General features: G+C 34.7%; 1 protein-coding gene across 1 annotated transcript in view; it reads left to right on the top strand.

The window, feature by feature from the left end:
• The window catches only part of LOC131846217 (NACHT and WD repeat domain-containing protein 2), a 55211-nt gene that overhangs the window by 12849 nt on the left and 21887 nt on the right, over positions 1-20475 (top strand). The window contains exons 3-20 of the mRNA XM_059195465.1: positions 5357-5502; positions 7708-7882; positions 8803-8947; positions 11046-11271; positions 11962-12072; positions 12148-12323; positions 12759-12913; positions 13209-13412; positions 13912-14051; positions 14303-14414; positions 14652-14750; positions 15288-15457; positions 15860-16023; positions 17264-17427; positions 17629-17798; positions 18148-18367; positions 18951-19163; positions 19682-19742. Coding sequence (XP_059051448.1) covers positions 5357-5502; positions 7708-7882; positions 8803-8947; positions 11046-11271; positions 11962-12072; positions 12148-12323; positions 12759-12913; positions 13209-13412; positions 13912-14051; positions 14303-14414; positions 14652-14750; positions 15288-15457; positions 15860-16023; positions 17264-17427; positions 17629-17798; positions 18148-18367; positions 18951-19163; positions 19682-19742 — 2851 coding nt within the window. The remainder of the gene's footprint in view (positions 1-5356; positions 5503-7707; positions 7883-8802; positions 8948-11045; positions 11272-11961; positions 12073-12147; positions 12324-12758; positions 12914-13208; positions 13413-13911; positions 14052-14302; positions 14415-14651; positions 14751-15287; positions 15458-15859; positions 16024-17263; positions 17428-17628; positions 17799-18147; positions 18368-18950; positions 19164-19681; positions 19743-20475) is intronic.

The following is a 20475-nucleotide window of genomic DNA, read 5'->3' as shown; positions in this document are numbered from 1 at the left end:
TTCGCATACAATATACACATATATAACCACTTAAGTATGAACCAGTCTTCCTCTTCGTTTTAGCGGGTCTACTATGCAGTTAAACATTATTTATGAAAACTCATAAGGGTAGCAATAGCAAAAGTCTATACAATATACCAGTACACAATATAACGGTCCAATTGAATATACCATAAGTATGTTTAAAATATATATTGCATAGTAATACATCAATTTTGATACAAACTGTAATTATGTTTGAGGAATTATTTCGCAAGTCCATATTCAAAGTGTACCAGCACTAAGATTGGACGTTCGTTACTACGCCCAATGGATTGATGCATTTTTTTAATTTGAAATATAAAACTATATAACAAAACTTCTATTGTCGCAGTTTACTCGCAGAATAGTCTAACACAAGGCTTTCGAGCTATGTATATTCAAACTCTATTCAATGCATGATGATGCCCCAATAACGGTCGATCCGTCTAAATTCCATCACTAATAAAGAAGGTCGTAACGCTCCCAGTAGCAGTGATCAGACTTCCGCACTCAACATACGTGGTCTCAAACATGCTCACAATAGCAAAATTATACACAAAATAATATAGGCCTATTAAGTAATGAATCAAAGACTGTTATATTGACAAATCACGGTCTATTTCGTACACAAATATTTTCTATTGCCGTTTAGTGTGTCAATAATTTATTTATTTATTTGCACACACAATAAAATTACTACCATTACAAGAATTTTCCAAAAGCCTGCAATTAGTATAATACTGGATTGTAGACCCATACCACAATATACCTAGAACTTACATTTAATACGGTAAATAACGTTAAATAATCAAATGTATATGGAAAATAAATAATATAGGAGTACTGCAACGCAATTAATAATTTTTGGTAGTTTATGTTGTCTTTTACATAAAAGGCTCAAATTGAAACATTCCACATATACACATATTGTAATCTGCAAATTGGCAATCCCAGATATATATCCCAGTCTTTAATCAATGTCTGAACATTTTGAATTATATGTGTACCATACAATATTATAGCTCCATATCTGAATTATATTCAAATACACTAGGTAGCGTCGCGTGTGTAGTAAATGCAAATAAACTTTATCGGAAGAATGCTGCCGAATATGTGTGGTAGATGTAGTAATGACGACAGTAAAACGATAACTGCACTTGACAATGTTGTCATATGGTCCCGAAAGTTTAGCTTGTTCTCGAAAAGCACGGCCAAATCATTTGAGAGGCAATGACTCGCAAGAATCCTATCTTTAAGGGCATAGACATATTCGAATTTATATATATTTTTAAATGTTTTAACAAATTATATCACCTATGTTAACTGTATAAAATTACGAACACATCAATGAGAAAGTGAATTAAATATTAAGGAGGAATAACAATATGATAGTTCGGTTGATGGAATGAACAGTGTGTTAAAGCCACACAATCGTTATCCTATCATATCAATTCTAATCGCGTTCAACAGGTATATATATTATTTTTGTACCTTAAAATTTATAAACATTATTATTGCGTCTATTGATATTAACAAAATCCATTGTGCCCATTACAAGACACCGCAATATATATTTCATATATGTATATATTCAATTACCACAACCCGCATGATGGCGGGCGAACTACTTTCCAGGGAGTCCTGGTATCCTGTCGGAACCGGCCATCGCCGCATCTTAGACGTTATTATTATTTTATTTATTTAATAACATATTACAATGTGTTAGCATTTGTACAGTTTTTACTACTAATAAATTTATCAACACTATAAAATTACTGTTCCAAAAGTAAAGAACGCAACCTGCCGTCATAAAGTTTCCCATTGTGTACCATCTTTAAGATATTCACAATATTAAAGGACGATTGTATAATGCTATAGGGTAATCCATCTACGAGTATTTGCCGTATGTTTCTAGCGGTTTTCACAAATATCATTACTAAGAATCTTTAAAAAAAAATATACTTTATTTTCAGGCTGGTTCATTTGACCCGAAAGTATAAATTATGATTTAGAGTGCATAACTTTTTAGAATTGAGATTTACGGCACAACGCATTTGCATGCCATAGAATAGCCCTGGTAAGATGCAAACGTAACCATCCCTGTACGTCCATAAACTGATACTATATCATGCAATCGCAAATAGCCAAATAATGAATTTAAAAATAAAATTATAAAAGTCATATTTGGAACGTCACGCATGGAACATTGATGTTATTTCGTTTTGCTGTTATACATTTGTTTTTTCACTTCTCGAACATTCCGTGGCGTCACTATTGAATTCAGTGTACAATAAATTCTAACCATTTCTTTTCTTATGGAGAAAGAAAATAAAAATGTTACTTGCATTTGTAGGCGTGGCAAGAATCCAATATAGATCTTGTTGATCCCAATTCTGAAACTATTGGGAAGTTTCAGAAATGATACGTCGATACAGTAGTACATCCAGTTTATTCCTTTCTTCAAATTACACTCCACATAAATTGCGTCGCTGTACATTCACGACTGGTCGTCTCGGTCGCCTCGAACAAAGAGAGCAGCCCGCTCCTTCCTTGTTCCCGGCCTCTTTATCTCTATTCCTATTGGTGGCGGCATAATCGTGACGCCACCAACTTCACGTGACTTACTATGGTTTTTAATGAATGAAATGTAAGTAACAAATTAGTCAACCGAGTGTTCTTTAGGTATTGAAGCTAACAATAATAAAATTTCATATTGTTTCATATGTAAATCAAATAAAAATGTACGTATATTCAACAAGTGCTTAAGCTAATAAATTTCATGAAATTGTCATGATTTATAATGCTCTGAAACAAATAAATTTGACAATTAAAAAAAAACTTTTCAGTTTAAAAAATTGCTTAGTTTGTGAAGTCTAAATTTTAATCTACTCACATGATATATATATTTTATTGTATATTCATATCACGTCTATAGTATGTACTCTACTATAATAAAGTTTAACTACATATATTTAAAAAAAAAAAAAATTAGGACCCTCCATTTGGCTTGCCCTTAATCCATCTGATTCGTCTTTCCCAATAATCTCCCGGTATTGAAGAAACATTTTCTATGAAAAAATCTCTAAATTATTAAAATAGAAAGTTAGAATTAGCTGATTAACTACCGAGATTATTTTGCGTGAATAAAAAAAGGACATGTCAAGACACGCAAAGTGCAGTCGTCACATTATGATGTGTCTTTTTATGTAATTGAAAGGACAAACAGGCTATGTGACCTGTTTGTCCTTTCTATATAGATATCTTTGTTTGTTCTTTCTATATTTCTTTATAAATATCTAAAGAAATAAATAAAATTGAAGTGTTTGTTTGTAATTTCAAATTAACAGCTTTTCACTAAATGCATGTATAAGTATTTATATGACACATACAATACACTCTTGACTAAATGTATGTACTCGTACTTATACGTTACATACATCAAAAATAATTAAAAATATACCCACATTTTTTGTGAATACATTCATAATATACATAGAAAACACCCAGACCGATACAAACAATCATGCTCAAAAATACAAAAGATTGTGTCGTACGAGGGATCGAACTCGCGACCATCGGAATTACCACCAATAAACCACCGAGGCCGTCGAATTATACGTATAGGTATGTTTTTCTAATATTTGCCTGCTATATCATAAAAAAAATTGGCAAAACTATAGTAATAGTACTTATGTTACTAAACTAAGCTTAACCGTTGTAATTCGACAAACACAGTTAAATTTAACAAGCACCGAGCATGTGGCGTTTCCGTCGATGGAAATAAACGAGGGTGGGTTTGGTTTTTGTAAATGTTTACAATTTGTGTTTGCATCTAGCCGAGCTATTTACAGTCGTTACACGTTGAATGGGACTTCGTTGAATGTTAACCAGTTAAATATTATAAGTTACGGCTAAATACATGAAAAAATATACGTGTAATAGAATTAACTCGATTTTTATATCACATTTATTTTCATACTTAATTAAAGTGTTTTTTGGTGGTGTACCGGTTTATTTCCGATGGTAGCGGGTAATTCCACGCACAGTACAAATCTTTCTATTCATTAGTACGATTGTTTGTATTGGTTTCATTTCATGGCTCTCAGCTGCTGGCTATAGATAACCATATGTTGTCTATATTTCTTTTATTTATATAATTTTAATGCACACAGTACAAAAGTAACAGTACATTTTGCGGGCTTACCACCATGCAGTATTTTCTACCACATATAATACCACTATATTGACTCGTCGTTTTATTTAAAAAAATATATCTTAATATTTATTCTAGAAAATTCTTATCTATATCACATTCTATGGTATTAAATGACATAACTGCTGACACGACTTTACCGTAAAAGTTGTAAACTTCAAAAAAAGTTCTGTTACGAACTTTTTTTTGGATGGTAGATATGCGCTGCCTGAAATACTTTTTTTGTTTTAGGTGGTAGATATGCGCAGCCTAAATTACTTTTTTTGTTTTAAGTGTTAGATATGCACTGACTAAATTACTTTTTTTGTTTTAAGTGTTAGATATGCACTGACTAAATTACTTTTTTTGTTTTAAGTGTTAGATATGCACTGACTAAATTACTTTTTTTGTTTTAGGTGGTAGATATGCGCTGCCTAAATTACTTTTTTTGTTTTAGGTGGTAGATATGCGCTGCCTAAATTACTTTTTTTGTTTTAGGTGGTAGATATGCGCTGCCTAAATTACTTTTTTTGTTTTAAGTGTTAGATATGCACTGACTAAATTACTTTTTTTGTTTTAGGTGGTAGATATGCGCTGCCTAAATTACTTTTTTTGTTTTAGGTGGTAGATATGCGCTGCCTAAATTACTTTTTTTGTTTTAGGTGGTAGATATGCGCTGCTTAAATTACTTTTTTTGTTTTAGGTGGTAGATATGCGCTGCCTAAATTACTTTTTTTGTTTTAGGTGGTAGATATGCGCTGCTTAAATTATTTTTTTTGTTTTAGGTGGTAGATACGCGCAGCCTAAATTACTTTTTTTGTTTTAAGTGTTAGATATGCACTGACTAAATTACTTTTTTTGTTTTAAGCACTGACTAAATTACTTTTTTTGTTTTAGGTGGTAGATATGCGCTGCCTAAATTACTTTTTTTGTTTTAGGTGGTAGATATGCGCTGCCTAAATTACTTTTTTTGTTTTAGGTGGTAGATATGCGCTGCTTAAATAATTTTTTTTGTTTTAGGTGGTAGATACGCGCAGCCTAAATTACTTTTTTTGTTTTAAGTGTTAGATATGCACTGACTAAATTACTTTTTTTGTTTTAAGTGTTAGATATGCACTGACTAAATTACTTTTTTTGTTTTAGGTGGTAGATATGCGCTGGGGCGTCCGAGACGAGGCTACAGATGACCACATGACCACAGAGCTGTGCATGAGGGAGATAAAAAACTGTCAGCGACTATCTATGGGTCCTAACTTTGTTGTTTTCCTGGGACAGAAGTATGGTTATAGGTCAGTAGTCTATATCTTATAATTGTATTATATAATGCTCAAATATATAAATAAAAAAAATCTTCATCCATAATTAATCAGAATAAAAGTAGCTCCATCTTAAATTTCTCTGAACAATTTACTTAATTTTTTTTTTGTAAATACATATATAATATATATGTATAGAAAACACCCAGACCGATACAAAAAAAAGGACGAGGAATCAAACCCGCGACTATCGGATTATGAAAAACGCTCACACGTCGCAGTTGTTGAAATTGTGTTAAACATTCAAGAATGATAAACATGTACATTTAAATTCTTGCTGAGAGACAGCATAATTATATTTACGTCCACCAAATTACAAAGGTAAATACTTATTTTTTACAGTGATTCAAAGAAATAAACATTAGTTAATGAGTCATGAAATATTTTTGGAGATTTCATTACGGTTAACAAGTGTGGAAACACGCAAATGAAATACTTGCGAAATATTTAAAGGAAATGTTTTCGAAAACTCACGTTCACTTATTTATAGGTCTTTAGGAAAATAACGTGCGCAGGAAAACTAAAAATAAACCCCAAAGCTATTTACCATATGATGCATTTAGTATCACCACATATTATTATTTGGCGGCCTCGGTGATCTAGTGGTTTAGCATACCGCTTTACTAACCGGTGGTCGGAGTTTCGATGCCTCGCACAGTACAAACATTTGTATTCATGGGTGTGATTGTTTGTATCGGTCTGGGTGTTTTCTATGTATTAATTTATAAAAAAATATAATTAAAATAAGTCCAAGACATTATAATCCGGAATCAAAATTATTTTCTTTTTCGTACCTACTTTTAAGCACTTTTTCACTTACACTTAGTCATTACTTATTTTATAATCTACGCTCATTCGCAAAGCTGTTTCATCACAAGAAGAACCAGCAAGAAACTTGTGTGTTGCTCTTTTAAATAATCCTCCTAAGTTTACATTTACAAGTACGAAACGTGTGAATACAAACTACCAACCAGCACTCATTTATTTGGGTCAAATATAAATATACAATTAGATTAAATCAGTCGTAGTGAAAACAAGCAGCAATCGTTCACGAGTATGACGGATGAGCCGGCCATCACTGCGCTCGACCATATTTTAGGGAGCCCAATAACCCGGCCCACCACGCCGCCACATGTCTGGACATTTTAGTGAGCATGACTACTGTTTACACTCGACCACGTCACAGTTACAAAAATTACTATATGGTAGTTACAGTATTCGCACTTTACATGAGGATGCATGCGGCAATCAATACAAAAGCCGCTTACGCTATCTTATATCAAGAAAGCAGTATGAAAAAGAAATTATAACATTGTCCGCAAATAAACTTATTCTTGCTAGATATCTAAATAATTTTTGTAACTTTACATTATTAAGTTAAAATGTGTGACTACAAACTACCAACTAGCACTAATTCATTAGAGTCAAAATGTTAAATACACAACCCTCTGGTTGTGTAACTAAATGAGATTAGAGCAGACCAGTGTCTTTGTAGAATCACCCAGAGCAAGAGAAGCAGCACCCGTTCACGAGTATGAACCAGCCATCAGTGCGCTCGACCATTTTTTAAGGAAGCCCAATGACCCAGAATTTAGAAGCCATTTTTCCAGCAAAACAATAATAAACTTAATCATTCTCTTATGTGAAGAAATCTGAACTTAGCAGTGGGATAATAATTTGTTGTCAACATAGTGATAAAAATGGATTTCAAATGGATTTATTATTTTATTTATTTATACTCTTTGCTGCACCAGACAAAGAAAACACATAAAATGATATATTACATAAACTTATACAAAAGGCGGTCTTATCACTAAGCAATCTCTTCCAGACAACCTTTGGGTAGAGAAAGTAACATTAAGATAAGAAAGGGGTGGGTGGTACACGTAACGAACATAAATTTATATATATTTGTACATAAATATACATATAGAATAGAATATAAACATATAGTTATTTATATTATTAACCGGATCTTAACACGAACTAGTTTATGGCAAATAAAGGTATTTACCTCTCTCGACGTTTCGACTAGATTGCACTAGCCGTGGTCCCTAAACTTTGTATATTAAACACGAAAGTTTAAAAATGACTATACATATAGTTAATATATTTACATATATTCTTAAAGTTAGTGTATTATAATATAATAAAGAATGTACTACCTACTAATTTCAGACCTATACCAACCTACGTCCTCTCATCAGAACTTCAGATGTTAAGAGACGAGCTCGCCGCTGGCGGTGTAGACGTGATACTCCTAGACACATGGTACAAGAAGGATTCGAATGCTGTACCACCCGTATCTGTTCTGCAGCCTATATCATCTATATTAATCAATTTTAATAACAAGGTACGAGTATATGCTACAGATGGATCTAAATATGAGACCACACATTATTCATAGATTAAGAATTTGAAATGTAAACGCTTAGCATAATGATATAAAGAAACCAAGTAATGAGATCTCAGACCACATGTTTATGAAAAAAATAAATATTACTCTTTAAATTCGTTTCACGTAGTAAAAAATTATGTAACCACGAAAAAAATATTACAGTACAACTAAGATTTTTCCTTTTTGAAGTCAATGTAAAACTTAGAAAACTTTAATTAGAACAAACGTTACTATGAATCTTTACTGTGTAATCTTGTTGTTGCTCGTTTGCCATTCGAATTATATAAAAAATTGTACAGAAATGACAAAGGCTTTACGATATGCAATATATTAAAGTCTCTTTCTGAAGTTATTCATATCAACAGACTTTGAATAGAATATAATTTATTGACTCCTACACAACGTAAAAAGAAACGAAAAGCAATTTACACGCATTACAAAACAGAGCAAATATGGAATACAACTCAGCATAATACTGGAAACAAATTTTCTAGCGCTGATTTTAATTTGGCCCACAGTTTATTGATTGCTTTTCATCAGATCCTACAGTAATAGACTAGATTGAGCTGTTATATAAAAAGCTTTTATTAATCAATTTAGGAAATCGCTGATTGCTGCAAATATTATCATAGATTTGAGATAATAAAATTTTGAGTTGGTACATTACATCATACAACATTTGGGGGAGGCCTATGTCCAGCGGTGGACGTCTTCTGGGCTGCGATGATGATGATGATGCCATTACATCAAGGCTCTGTACTTGACCATTAAATTTCTATTAGGTGGACCACATACAATTCTTTAGCAATATATAAATGCTTATAGTATTTATTATTCTTTAAAAGTTTAATCTAAAAATTGTCTTCCATTTTCAGAGGGTACCAAAACTGCAAGCCGAAGATCAAGCAGTATGGTGGGACACGCTTGGAAAAATGCAGAAGCTATTCAGAAAGGCCTCATCTCAGCTTTATAGCGCTGGAAAGATCGATAAGGACACCATGCACAATTATTTTATGTCAGGTATAGATTACACGATAATGCCTTATTTTTTAGTAGCATTAGTTGCGGACTGTAGTTTTGTTGATAAGAAAATATTTTCTATGAAGGCTAGGCGCCTATAGCTAGATGAATGTTCCTGCTATTCACTTAACAAAAGATGAATACGAGTATCCTACATTTAAGTCACTCCAGCATCTTAACCAGCATAATATGCTAGTTAAGCTAATTAGTCTGGCACTCATAAACGATACGTTATTACCTCTATAAAGGAGGGAGATTAAAACACGAATATGACGGGACGAGAGAAAAAAAAGTTAAAGATAGTTGCAAATATTTTCCTGACTAATGTTACATATAAACAATATAGTTATTGTAAAAAACATAGACAATAAAAAAGATATATAAAACTGTTTGTTCTGATTCAATTTTTATCTTTATATATTACGCTGGGAAATAATGCCAAGTCGTAAACATAGATTTTTATTTCACACAGCGCCACATTTAGGCCAAAGCTTGTTGTGTGTGATACTAGACAGCTGACAAAAACTTAAATCCATTTTTTTGTTTAATAATATTCATAGGAGGCATCTAGAGCAATTCAAATAACCATATACGTACTTATGAATACAAATATTTGTACTGTGTGAGGAATCGAACCCACAACCATAAGACGGTGTCCTAAACCACTAGATCGAGGCTGTCGAGTAGATCTATAACACTATAAACTCAAAAGTAATTTCTGATTTTTATTCTACTGTAAATAAGTAATACCATGATAATTTGAAGCCGGAAATCGATGTTACACTTTATCATTACGCCCCTATTGTATCAACTAATTAACGTGCCAATGATGAGTACGGGTCTCTCGTAAAAGCCTATTAGCCCATTAATGCCACGCCGGTCAGGCGATCCAGTGAATGTAAAATTTATTTGGACTTTCCCGTCTCCTGATTTGATGCGCTGTTCTATAATATTACTTTTCCATTAATTAGGTTATTTTTTTCTTATGGATGGGAATGGAATGCACCTGCCTGGGCTAACGGTTTACGATGGCGAGGCACCAGTGGCAGATGATAAAATGAGCATGAGATTTAGCTAGCCCGTGGTAAATTCACCATGAACTTATCACAATGGTTTCCAGGGGGAACCGCGTGGAAGTCAACCTGATGAGCTAGCAATTGATTATTAGTTACTAACAATCTCCTTTTCCCCATTAATTAGGTTATTACACAATGAAAGTTAAGAATTCTCAGAGTAATTTTTACTACCCATATTTTTAACTTTTATGAGAGTTAGTTCAAAATGAGCGAAAGCAAAAAAAATACTCAGTTTGTCAATTTATAACTGATCTGATCTGACTCTGATAACAGATCTAGATTTGGTCAATCTTGTTTATTATGTAAAGTCAATCGGAAATGTTGATTGATTAAAAAGTCACATTCGCTGATTGCCACGTGAATTCTTCTTTATATATGTGAAATGACAAACAAGCTGACCTGTGAGATAGTGGAAATCATGATTACCACGATGAAATTTGATAGAACTTGAATGATTACAAGTTTTTTTAATGAATGATAATAGAATGGTGCACTGCACCCGCCTGCGCTAACGGTTTACGTAGGCGGGGCACCAATGGAGTATGATAGGATGAACATGAGGTCAGGTCAGTTAGCTTATCGTGACAAATTCACTAGGAATTTATATATTATACATGGCCAGCAATGGGGTCATCAGTCCAACTTACTAAAAATCTCTCTAATTACAATATTCTCACTGAAATGTGGGTATGACAATTGTTGCGTTTACCATAATATCAACAATTGGCAATTAGGTGTTACGTGCGCATTGCCAACACTTAAGAAAACTTAAGTCAAAGAAAGCTGACTAAGAAAGCTTAATTTTTGAAAAACCCTATGCTGTAGTCTCCTGAGAAAACTTCGACGGGTAGTTTATTTCACAATTTAATTATACATACGAGGAAGCTACTCTGAAAGCGCACTGTTCAAGACCGCTTAGGTTCCAGCGTGTGGGGATAAATTCCTCGCCGATAGCAAGCTGTGTGATGGTAAAAGTAAGGTAGGATTATAGTTGTAAAGAAGGATACTACTTTAAATTTCAGTAACGGAACGTGAAGTGATAAACGGGGTTCTTAATGTGAAGAACACAAAGAACCACTGCCTGGCTTACGTCAGATACATCAACAACATCAACCTTCAGAACCTGAAGAAGGCTAGCAACTTCGTGGATATCTTGAATAGAAGTCTTGACACTGAGGCTTCTAAGTTGTTGGCTGACTTGCGAGATGTAAGATTGCCAGCAAAAATTGAAACTACTAATATACAAAAGTGAGTGTCCAAATAAATAACTGTAGAAGTTTCATCCGCGGTTTAATTTGCTGTAAGATAAGAACTAAGTGCCAGTATCCTTATATTCCTAACTAATTTTATATTTATATATAACAAAAACCTTTCAACAAACATTCTATATAGAAATTTATAATATTATATCTATTTACATGTGAAGGAAGGAAGGTGAAGAATCGGGACTATTTTCATATTTAGATTGTAGAAGTATATACAAATTATAAATATACATAAGAAGTATATTTACAAGAGGATTCGGTCTCGAATGCCATTGTTATTCTTCTTGCTCCATCGTAACTAGGCAATGGTGTTGGCGCACGATGATAGTAAATTCGCTACAAAGTTAAAACTTTATATATTAGTACAGTTGGTAGATCGATCTACCAGGTGTCCTTCCACAAACATATGCAGTCTCTGACTGCGCGGCAACAAATACTCGTAAAATAATGCTACCCACGGACCGGAAATTCAATCTAGCGCACTGTTAAAGAACAATGCGCATACCGAATCCTGGAAAAAGATGTCCGGAAAATATAGACAGTCTCTTGCCGAATATGAGGAATATATGATGGTAAATACAGGTGGTTTATTTTACAGAGTAATTTTTCTGAACTCTTCCATAAGGAATGTAGGTATAAATAATTATTTAATTTTGAATCGTTTTCCTTGCAGCTACACAGTAGAATGGATCGGTCGGGATGGCCTCGACAATGAGACACACGGCGAATACCTTAATCATTTCATATCACATTTCTACAAAAACATTATCAAATTGGTGGACAGGTATTGCCTACATTTAATTAAAAATATCATAACATTGCACTGAATATATAATAAACTACATGTTGCTAATTTTAGAGCAATGAGGAAAGAAGATAGCAGTGCCCAGGGTGTAATAGTGACGGAGATACTTCAACATCTCCACGCTTGTAATAACTCCGTGAAGGTTTTCCACGGAAGAGCCGAAGACTTGGAGTACATTGAGAATTATATGAAGAATACATCTGATAAGCCACTCGTGTTATTTGGAGAAGGTATATTTTATTTAAACCTAAATATAATATATTTCTTTCAGTGCGATTCCTCCTGAGACTTGGGCCATAGTGGACAATTCTCCAGGGTTTAAAACACCATTTTTAAATCGTCTCTAATGCTTAATAATTTATTATTATTTTTATGTTATGTTTTTTACTTTGAGAGAAATGCTAACGACCCAACTCATGGAAACCATCTAGTCGCATATATGTATAAACAGCACCACGGATACTATGTCGTCATGAAGTCCCTGGGGCGTGGCCTTTCTGGAGGGCAACTTGTACAATATATATATATATATATATATATGTATGTATATATAATATATCTCATTATTAGCACAGGCAGACTCGTATCTCTAGCCTTACCTTAAGAATTGCCTACTTCATAGCATAATATGATTATCCTAGTTCGGATATAAATGTTCTTTTAAGGTGGTTGTGGCAAAACCAGTCTTCTGTCTAAAAGTGCCGCCATGTGCTTGGAGTCCTGGTTCGCAGAGGTACGTTCAACGAACATCGTTAGGTTCCTGGGAACAACTCCCGACTCCAGCGCCTTGACTCCAACCTTGATATCCATATGTCAGCAGGTAAGTGCCAACTATTTTATAGCGTATAATGGGTGGTTGGATGAACTTTCTAAAATACATATCATAGTAGGTTTATATTACATTAACACATATTGTAACATTTGTAACATTAATGTTGATTGGTCCGTTGTCGTCGTTATCCCTGTAGAGTTACTCCATATATCGTATATATTATGGTGTTGGCTACATTTGAACTCTGGAACTCTTGGGTACAAGTCTATGTAATAACCCATTATGCCACGAAGTTTCCTAACGATGAAAACTATTAAGTAAAAAATATATTCTCTTATTACAGATTTCCTACAATTTCGCCTTGCCCTTTGAGAGTATACCGGATGATTTGGTACCCTTGACTGCCCATTTCAAGCAGCTCCTCACTATGGCCACTCAGCAGCAGCCTCTTCTCCTATTCTTGGATTCCGTGGACCAGCTGACTGGAATAGGTACTGAGAACAATAAGGTTTCCTGGCTACCAACTCGTTTACCACCTCACTGCAAGGTATGTTTTTACATTTTAGGATACATTCAAAACCTTCCTACCTATTGTCTACGCACAATAACAAAAAATATTTTTTTATTTGTGAAGTATTACGTGATGAGAATCTTTGTGTTCTTGGTAATTTGGTATTTTCTATGTATTCATGTATTTATATATTTTTCTGTTATACACTCAGTCATCACTAGGTTTCCAAGCTCTATTCAATGCCTAATAATGCCGCGTTCACAGGCGAAACTCTGATGTAGATTCAATAACGATTGGAATTTGATTATCAGTAGAGTAAAACGTAATGCTTCCAGTAGCGGTGATCAGATTTCTGTATTGAATATTTGTGCTCACACATGCGGAACTAACCAAAATTATATAAATCTATTAATGAAGTGGACTTCCGCAACGATTTTTGGGGACAGTCGGACTGTCCAGATTACCATAAAGCTAGAACCTATTTTCCATTCCAGTTACATATATAATAAATTAAGAATTGTCTCCAATTCTTCAGATAATAGTTACATGTGCTCGTGAAGAAGCAAACCCTGAGGTATCCAAAGAGTATGATGTGCTACGCCGCATGATTGATTCTGAAGAGAATTTCCTGGAAGTTACGGCATTAGGAGAAGATCTAGCTATGCAGGTTTTGAAGTAAGTAAATTTTTTCTTTTACCTATAAGTCATGCGCCATCGGCCACCTTCTGTCTTTTCCTCTCTACCCAAAGGTTGCCAGGAAGAGATACCTCAAGCAATAAGATAGTCTTTTATACCTTCATACCGAGTATATTCTGTTTTATTTTATATTTATTTTAAAGGTGCAATAAAGAGTTATAAATAAATAAATATACTAAATTACGTTACATTCATCTACAGTTTCATACTTTCTTAGTTGTATTGTTCAGGCTGTGGATGGCATCGGCAGCTCGGGACTTGTCTAACTACCAATGGCGGCTGGTCTCCAACGCCATCAGTTCTTGCTCCTTGCCTATCTTCGTGAAATTAGTATTTGCTGAGGTAACATCATTTAATATACTTTTGTTAGTCGGTTCCTCGTATAATGCCATTGCTGTCTGAGTCACTGTTAATAAGCCGCCAACTTGTGACCTTCTTTTGGTCTTGGACAGTGTCAACATAAAATAGTATTAATTTATCATTACATTTATTAAATTATTTATTAATTCCATCGTTTATTATGTCATCATTAGGTCTATCTTCAATTTCTTTCTTATCTACATAATGTTCTTTACTTAGGTGTGCAGATGGCGTAGCTACACTAAACCCCAGGATACCCACCTTGCTTCGACCGTCATGGACTCAATAATGATGCTCTTTGAAAGAATCGAAAAGCAGGTTAGTATTACTTTTTACTAACTTCACGATTCATACTTCACCATATTTAGTTATGTCGTTATGTCTTTTTTTTTTCTTCCTTTAACTGGGTTAGATTTTGTACAATGTCGTTGGTGTTGGTTTCTCTATTTCTCTTACCTATCTCTCCCACCACGTTGATTACTTTAAACCTGCATTTTGGTTTGATAGATGAGATAAAGCAATGACGTTACGGAGGACTGAGCCTTTAGTCTATGCATATTGGTGGATCAATTTATTTTAAGATGTCTGTATCGTTATTCATGTCTATAGGCGAACAAGGGCCGTGTTTTTTACTATTCAAAAGAAAGGTAAAGCATTACTCATTGTACAATTAACCTGATATTGAAAACTTATTCAGTCCGTAAGGACTTTGCAGACGACGTCTTTCGATTGGCGCATTACCGAAGAGGGCGGGGCGTAGAAACCAATGAACCAATAGAACGGCGTCGTCGGTTAGAGCGGTTCGACTCATGTCGGAAATATACGGATTCTTTTATAACTTAGTTTACATTTTAGCATGGTCGTCTCTTGGTCTTCCACGCATTGGCTTACATAACAGCAGCACGCAGTGGACTTTCAGAGACAGAACTTGAAGATTTGATATCATTGGACGATAAAGTATTGGATGATGTTTACCAGTACCATTTACCACCTGTTAGGCGAATACCACCTTTATTGTGGACGAGGTAAGGACGGTTATCCTTGCTCTTAAGTCAATATAGACATAGACTCCATCTTCGTTTGAATATCGTATAATAATGCTAAGCTTAATATTTATTGTACTATAACAAAATTTGTTGTAATACTTTAATAGGCTTGATGGCCTAGCAGCTTTGCACATCGTATAGCCTTCAATGGTCGTAAATTTGATGTTCGCATTTTTTGTAATTCAATAGTGACAAAAATATTTATATCGATTTAGCTATTACACCTCAACTTCACGCGCTTTTTAAGAATATATATGCCGTCGGTCATCATGATATAATTTGTATCAAATTTAATTAAGATCCGTTCTTCGTCACTTCAGGTCAATCGCGAATTCGTAGCAAATAGACAGATAAACTTACTTTTGTAAATATTGCTTTCAGAATCCGAAATGATCTACCCAATTATTTATCGGAGAGAGAAGCGGACGGCGTATCTGTAATGAATTGGTACCATAGACAATTCCGGGATACCGCTAGAGAGAGATACTTCAAGAATATGAACATGGCTATGTACTTCCATTCCATGATCGCGGATTACTACCTTGGTAAGACTCATATTAATTATATCGGATCGCTTGTGTATATTATACAGTGATGCTTATTATTTATTGTATACTGTTCTTAAGTTAAAGAACTTCAAATGAATTGCAATATATGGACTGTAACATTAAATGATTTACCTATATCTAAATATATATAACTCAAAGGTGACTGACTGACATAGTGATCTATAACGAACGCACAGCCCAAACCACTGGACGGATCGGGCTGAAATTTGGCAAGCAGGTAGATGTAATGACGTAGGCATCCGCTAAGAAAGGATTTTCATTCATTCTACGCCCCAACGGGATAAAATAGGGGATGAAAGTTTGTATGAAACTTTGTCAATTTTTAACGGATCGGGCTGAAACTTTGCATGCATAAGGCTACTATGACATAGGCATCCCCTAACAAAGGACCAGGCATTTGAGAGTGATAAATTGAAACCAAAACCCCTAAGGGTTGGATAAATTTACAGGGCACACTCAATATATGTAAACGCATGGAATGAACTATTATCAATCGAAAATTTTCAAAACTTCGATTTTTTTATAGCCAATTTGCAACTTTTATTTCGGGCAAATGCTAGTATCTATATAGACGCACGAGTCGTTTTCGGTGGCGAGATGTGAAGTTCGGTTCAGTGCTATACTCGCCCCTATAGTTTGGTAAAGCTGTAAAGACCAGCGGAGACCAACAACATTAAAATACTTCGATAAAAAAAAATGTTTTGCAATGCATTTAGTACGAATAACTTAAACGAATGTAATGTATGAATGCAAAAAACCCAAAGTCATAGCCATACAAAACAAAATTATGCCCACCATTCTGATAGGCATTATTCTGACGTTTCGTCTGACCGTCCAGCGTCTTGCAGCGTTTTTTCATGGCCAAACTTGACTCTATTCTCTCAGTGGGAAGTAGATTGTATGATGTTGTTCACCAGCCAACAGGAAAGAGTAATGGTAGTAAGACGCCCAGTTTCGAAAGTGGTATCTAACACGTGACAAAAACGGGTGAAGTTACTATTTTCGAAGCGTGGGCTCATAAAAGCGGAAAATACGATCGATGGTGTTGCGTCAAGGATTTCGTCTTAGCGAGTGAATGATGAGAGCGGGATGTAAGAATATAAGATGTGTAAGATAAAGATCATAAATTTATAGTTGGTATAAATGACCTTTAAGGCCAAATTATTGTTACTTGTACCTAAAAGTTAGTGTCTACTTTCTCTTTCTATTGTTTTAGGAATCTGGGGAGGTGGAATACCAAAGCCTTTTAAATACACTGAGATCCAGCGTCATCGCTTCAATTTAGCGGACAAGGAGGGCGTGGCTGACAGAAAGGTTCCCATACAGCCTCTGGTGTTCACCTCAGCTGATGGGTCTACTAAAAGATATAATTTGAGAAAGGTTTTACAATTTTTTTCTTTCTTCGATTTTCTTTTCAATTTCAATACAAATCAAAGAATTTAACTATACCTAGCAAATTACGTACAACATGATGTCACAATTAACAACTGCCGACGTCTTAACCTCTAACTGTTCGTCGACCATCCTGAATAACTGTCGTCACAGTGTTATTATTACTATTTATATGTAATTATTTTATAGTTTGGTGAGCTGCCGTTCCATTTGGTCCGCTCCAAGCGTTTCACTGATCTATATGCGGAAGTACTGTTCAACTATGAATGGCTCCACGCTAAACTCAACTGCTGTCCATTGCAAGCACTGTTAGCTGACTTTGAAGATGCTAAATTGTTCGTCAATAAAGACGCCGTAAGGTATTAATTACCTGTTTTTTTTCTTACTCTTTCTCTGAAGCATCGGGCTTCCTAAACTATGGTTGAACATAATGATAGCTCGTGTAGTCGTGAACGGGTGGTGCTACTTGTAGGGATTGGTTTGCTCTGATCACTATTACTAATTTACTTTGTTACTTAAGTAACTGTATATTTAATATTTTATTCTTCAAAATTGTATATTAATTAAAATATATAGTAATTTGTATACATACAAGCTTTTAAAAGTGTATAGTTGAACAACATTTGGTTAAAAGAACAGCAAGCATGTTTCTTACTTATTATTCTGTGCTGAAAAAAATATAGCAAACGAACAAACATTTACTTTCAGAGAACTAATGCTGGTAGCTGATGCCTTACGTCTGGGTGGTGCTATACTAGGAACCTACCCTGATATGCTTGCACCGCAGTTAGTTGGCAGGCTGCTACCTGAAGCGCCACATAATCCGGCAGTTGCTTCTTTGTTGAAACAATGCCATGATAAAGGAAAAAACCACTGCGCTTTATTACCATCTCATCACTGTTTACACACTCCTGGAGGACCCTTGAAGGTACATTATAACTTGTTTTGTAAGCTATGTTTTAGTTTCAATAAGAGAAGTGTGATTGCAGTGGATTACAGGTCTATGAGGAATAATACTGTAGACCTTGTTAATGATAAAACTAAAGAGGTACCACAGATGTCATATGACAATTTCTGTGGTGCCAGTCATGTAAGCAGCGGCAGCCATTTGGCATCTTCTTTATTCCAGATACAAAGAAAGGACAGAGAATTTTAACTCAGCTTCCCTCATTTTTAGACTCTAAACAATTGTGAATTTTGAATTGAATTTACACGAAAAATGTAATGTGTCAATTTTTTTCTGAATGACTCTCCGGTGACGGAAGAACTGATGACAAATTTTAGTAAATTCGACAGACGATCGCTGTTTTGCTCTCTGCTACATTGGACTTTAATTTAAAATACTCGGTGAAACGTCAAGTGTTGCGTGTATTAATAACAGCCTTAAAGGTACATGTATGGTGTAACGTATTGTTTCTCAGTTTTGATATGAATTGTCCTGCAATACTTTTCCTATAATCTTATCATCCGTCGTGCCCCTGTTTACTTTTATTACCATGTCTTGTTCACAGTACTCACTAGAAGGACATCAATTTGCTGTTTTTGCGTTTCGCTTGAGTTCTGACAAACGTTACGTAGTATCCATTTCAAGTCGGGTCATATCCTGGGATCTATCCACTTCAGATCTGGCAAGGGATCTCTGTCCTCAATTGGAAGGAATCATGCAAAATCTTGAACTATCGCCTGACAATAAATGGGCAGCTGCGTCTACTAATAACTCTGTAGTAAGTATATTTTTGACTGACGTAGACTTTGTAAAAAGACTACTGCGTGGGTAACTTAGCCAAACGCCTCAAATTTCAACCGCCTTAATTTTCAAGTAGTTTCATTATTTTTAATCTTAGATTTATTTACGAAGTTTTGCATAAGTTGGGCTGAATACCGGTTTGTAAGGTAAGAGTAAGATATGGCAGTAAAATCAGTGTACAAGGCGTGAGGTGTGATACCAAAGTCCTCCGAAAACATAACGGGTGATGCATTGTTATTCTGGAGGACTATGGTTCATCACATCATATGGCGACGTAGTGCCATCTATTTACTATTTACTATAAGGTGAACCGTTGTCTTCTTTGCTATTTCTGCTGCTGTCTTTGGTGGTTTACCCTATTCGACTAATCCTACATATTCTAAATTATTTTATTAATAAATATATGAGTTTAAATTCATGAATAAATCTTGTGAGGACAGTTGTTAGTTAATAAAGATATATGCATTTATTTAAACGATATTCTATTAATTTCAGTCGATGCTACTAAATATGCTAACCAGTGAATACGTCACCATCGACAATCCTCTCGATGAAGGTATAGTATCAATTTCTTTTGTTACTACTAAAAATATACGAGAAATCATAATCTGTATAGATTATGATTTCTCGTATATTTTTAGTTTGCCATAGGATGCGATAAGACAGTGAATTACAGGATAAGAGACATAGCATCTTAAACCTCTAGAATGAATGGAATGAATGGATGAGTGATGACACGGATGTCACATAATAACACGATGTCAGATAGATTGATATTTACTTTATTTCTACTGATATAACCATTCTAATAACATATATTAACCAGTAATAACTAGCTGTATACCGCAACAATAGAATAGAGCTCATCTTAGACGTTTTCTATAAGTGCAGAGAATTATCAACAGAATGTATTGTATGTATTCTTAAGCCTCCGTGGCCTAACGGTTTAGCATACCATTGTATTTCCACAGTCGCGGGTTGTATTCCTCGCACGATATAAACATTTTTTTATTGATGATAATGGAATAGTGCGCCCGCCTGCGCTAACGGTTTACGCTGGCGGGGCACTGGTGAAAGATGATCAGATGAGCATGAGGTCAGATCATTTAGCCTATCGTGACAAATTCACCAAGAATTTATAACGATAGTTTCCAGGGGGAACCGCGTGGAGGTCAACCTGACATTGTTACATTGCTAGCAATAAAATCATCAGTCATTACTTCCTATACAATCCCCTTTGCTCCCCGGTATAAATAATTATATTCGTGGGTACGGTTGCTTGTATGGAA

Source organism: Achroia grisella, unplaced genomic scaffold (genome assembly GCF_030625045.1).
Source record: "Achroia grisella isolate CSIRO2021 unplaced genomic scaffold, CSIRO_AGI_Agris_v1 utg506, whole genome shotgun sequence".
Taxonomy (NCBI): Eukaryota; Metazoa; Arthropoda; class Insecta; order Lepidoptera; family Pyralidae; genus Achroia; species Achroia grisella.
The sequence above is the reverse complement of the archived record's forward strand: the minus strand, read 5'-3'. Positions and strand labels throughout refer to the sequence as shown.